The sequence below is a fragment of the Myotis lucifugus genome, unplaced genomic scaffold (assembly GCF_000147115.1).
Source record: "Myotis lucifugus unplaced genomic scaffold, Myoluc2.0 scaffold_523, whole genome shotgun sequence".
Taxonomy (NCBI): Eukaryota; Metazoa; Chordata; class Mammalia; order Chiroptera; family Vespertilionidae; genus Myotis; species Myotis lucifugus.
Genome location: NW_005871571.1, coordinates 192,189 through 194,109, shown reverse-complemented (window position 1 = coordinate 194,109; position 1,921 = coordinate 192,189). Strand labels below are relative to the sequence as shown.

The 1,921-nt window shown below is 63.4% G+C and overlaps 1 protein-coding gene across 1 annotated transcript in view; it reads left to right on the top strand.

The window, feature by feature from the left end:
* ARHGEF10L (Rho guanine nucleotide exchange factor 10 like) overlaps positions 1-1,921 on the top strand; it is a 115,409-nt gene that overhangs the window by 54,457 nt on the left and 59,031 nt on the right. Inside the window, exon 8 of the mRNA XM_023745203.1 lies at positions 1,158-1,374. Within this exon, the coding sequence (XP_023600971.1) occupies positions 1,158-1,374 (217 nt within the window). The remainder of the gene's footprint in view (positions 1-1,157; positions 1,375-1,921) is intronic.

The window sequence follows — 1,921 nt, the reverse complement described above, 5'->3', positions numbered from 1 at the left end:
TGTCTGGTGCCAGGACCGAATCTCTCTGTCCTGGGTTCAGATCCCAGCTCTGCTGCCTCCTGGCCATGTGACCCTGCACAGTTAATCCCAACAGCGCATGCGCGGATGCAGCACTAAATCTGTGAGGGTGCCCTGGCCCTCGGTGTGGAAGGGGACAGGCCCGAATGCAGTGGAGTGGCCCGGAGAAAGAGCAGGGTGGACAGGCGCGCTGGCTGGGAGCAGTTCCTGGTCACTCTCCCCACCCCCAGGCCAGCCAGGCGGCCAGCGGGCTCTCCCCAGGCCCTCCCCACCCGGCCCAGAGCCTTTCCTAAAGTGACCCTCCCACCAGAGGCGTTATTAATAGCTGTGGCAGAGCTCGAATCACCGGCCAAGAATGTTACCCAGCGCTGCATGGGGGAAGAGGAAGCCGCAGGGCCGGAGGCTGGGGTGGGTGCGGAGTGATCGCCCCGGTGCCATGTGGGCCGGGAAGGAGGGCCTTCACCACCCCCACCCCCACGCTGTGGTTCGTTGTCCCTCCTCCTCCTCCTCTTCCGTCTCCTGCTCAGGTAAGGGCCCACCTGAGTGTCCCTGCTCCCTTGGCCCCGGGAGTCACTGCCACTTCTTTCTTCCCAGCTTCCCCGGGGCACCCACTTCCTGCTGCTCACGGCCGCTGCCATGGGGTGTCAGAGCCCTGAGCAGCCAGGGTCCCGTCTCCCGTGTCCACTTCTCTCTCGTAGGGGCCAGGCTCCAAGGCCAGACCCTTGCCCTCCGCCAACCTCCCCTTCTCTCTGCCTGAGCCTGTCTCCCCGGCCCTCCGTCTGGGACCCACGCCCACTCATGCCCACGGTGCCCTGAGGACGCCAGCTGAACTTTTCCCCTTTGGCGTCTTTGCATATTTTTTTGAAAGATGAAAACACAAAGCCCAACAGCTCGTTCTTTGGGGGTCTTTCTTCTCCCTTTCAGGCGTCCAGAAGAAAACTATTTTTAGTGCCTAGTGATGGGCTCCCAGGCGGCCGGGCCTCGCCAGGCCAGAAGCCGGCGGGTCTGAGCAGGGACAGGGACGCTGACGAGTGGATGCTGCTGTTTCCTCCCTCGCTCATGGTTATTTAGGGACAGGCTATTGCAGGGGAGTGTGGCCGAGGATGCGGCCACTGGGCTCTGACCCTGTGTGGCCCCAGGCTCCACTCAGCCCCCAGGACCCCGGGCCAGGGCGGTTCCCGGCTCCTGGAGCCTGAGCAGGGCGAGTTGTCCTGGCCTTGCTGTGTCACCAACCTGTCTGACTTTCCAGGTGACTCGGAGGACGAGGACATGGGGCTCCTGGAGGTCAGCGTCACGGACATCAAGCCCCCAGCCCCGGAGCTGGGCCCCATGCCCGATGGCCTGAGCCCTCAGCAGGTCTGTGGGAGGAGCGGGGGGTGGGAGTCTTCAGGGGAAGGAATGTTGGGGTCCCAGCTTATTACCTGGGGCCACAAGGTCTGCATCTTGAAGGGGAAGTGATGGTCGGGGGCTCTTGGCTGAACCCCAGCTGGGGCCTCTTGGGTTCTCTTCCCAACCAGCTGCACAGACTTTCCAAACTGGGCCCCGAGGGTCCCACGCTGTGGTCCCTGGCGGTGCCCCACCCCCACCCCCCCAATCTGGAGCCTTGCTTCCCACGCCCACGGCAACCAGAGCAGCTCTGACTTACCTGTTTCAAATGAAGGTGCTGTTTGATGAAAGGGACTAAATTTAAAAAGGGCTGAGATGCACTGAACTAATCCGGCTCCGAGAGGACTGAGCGAGGTGCCCAGTCCGCCCTCCGTCCACCTGTCGTCAGGCTGGGGTCTCAGAGTCCCATGGGCTTCCCCTCCGAGCCGGCTCCTCGGCCATGTCTTCCTTCTCCCAGTGTCACGCCGAGCCGGGCAGGCTTTGCTCGGGGACCTGGGCGGTTAGATCGATCCCTCCC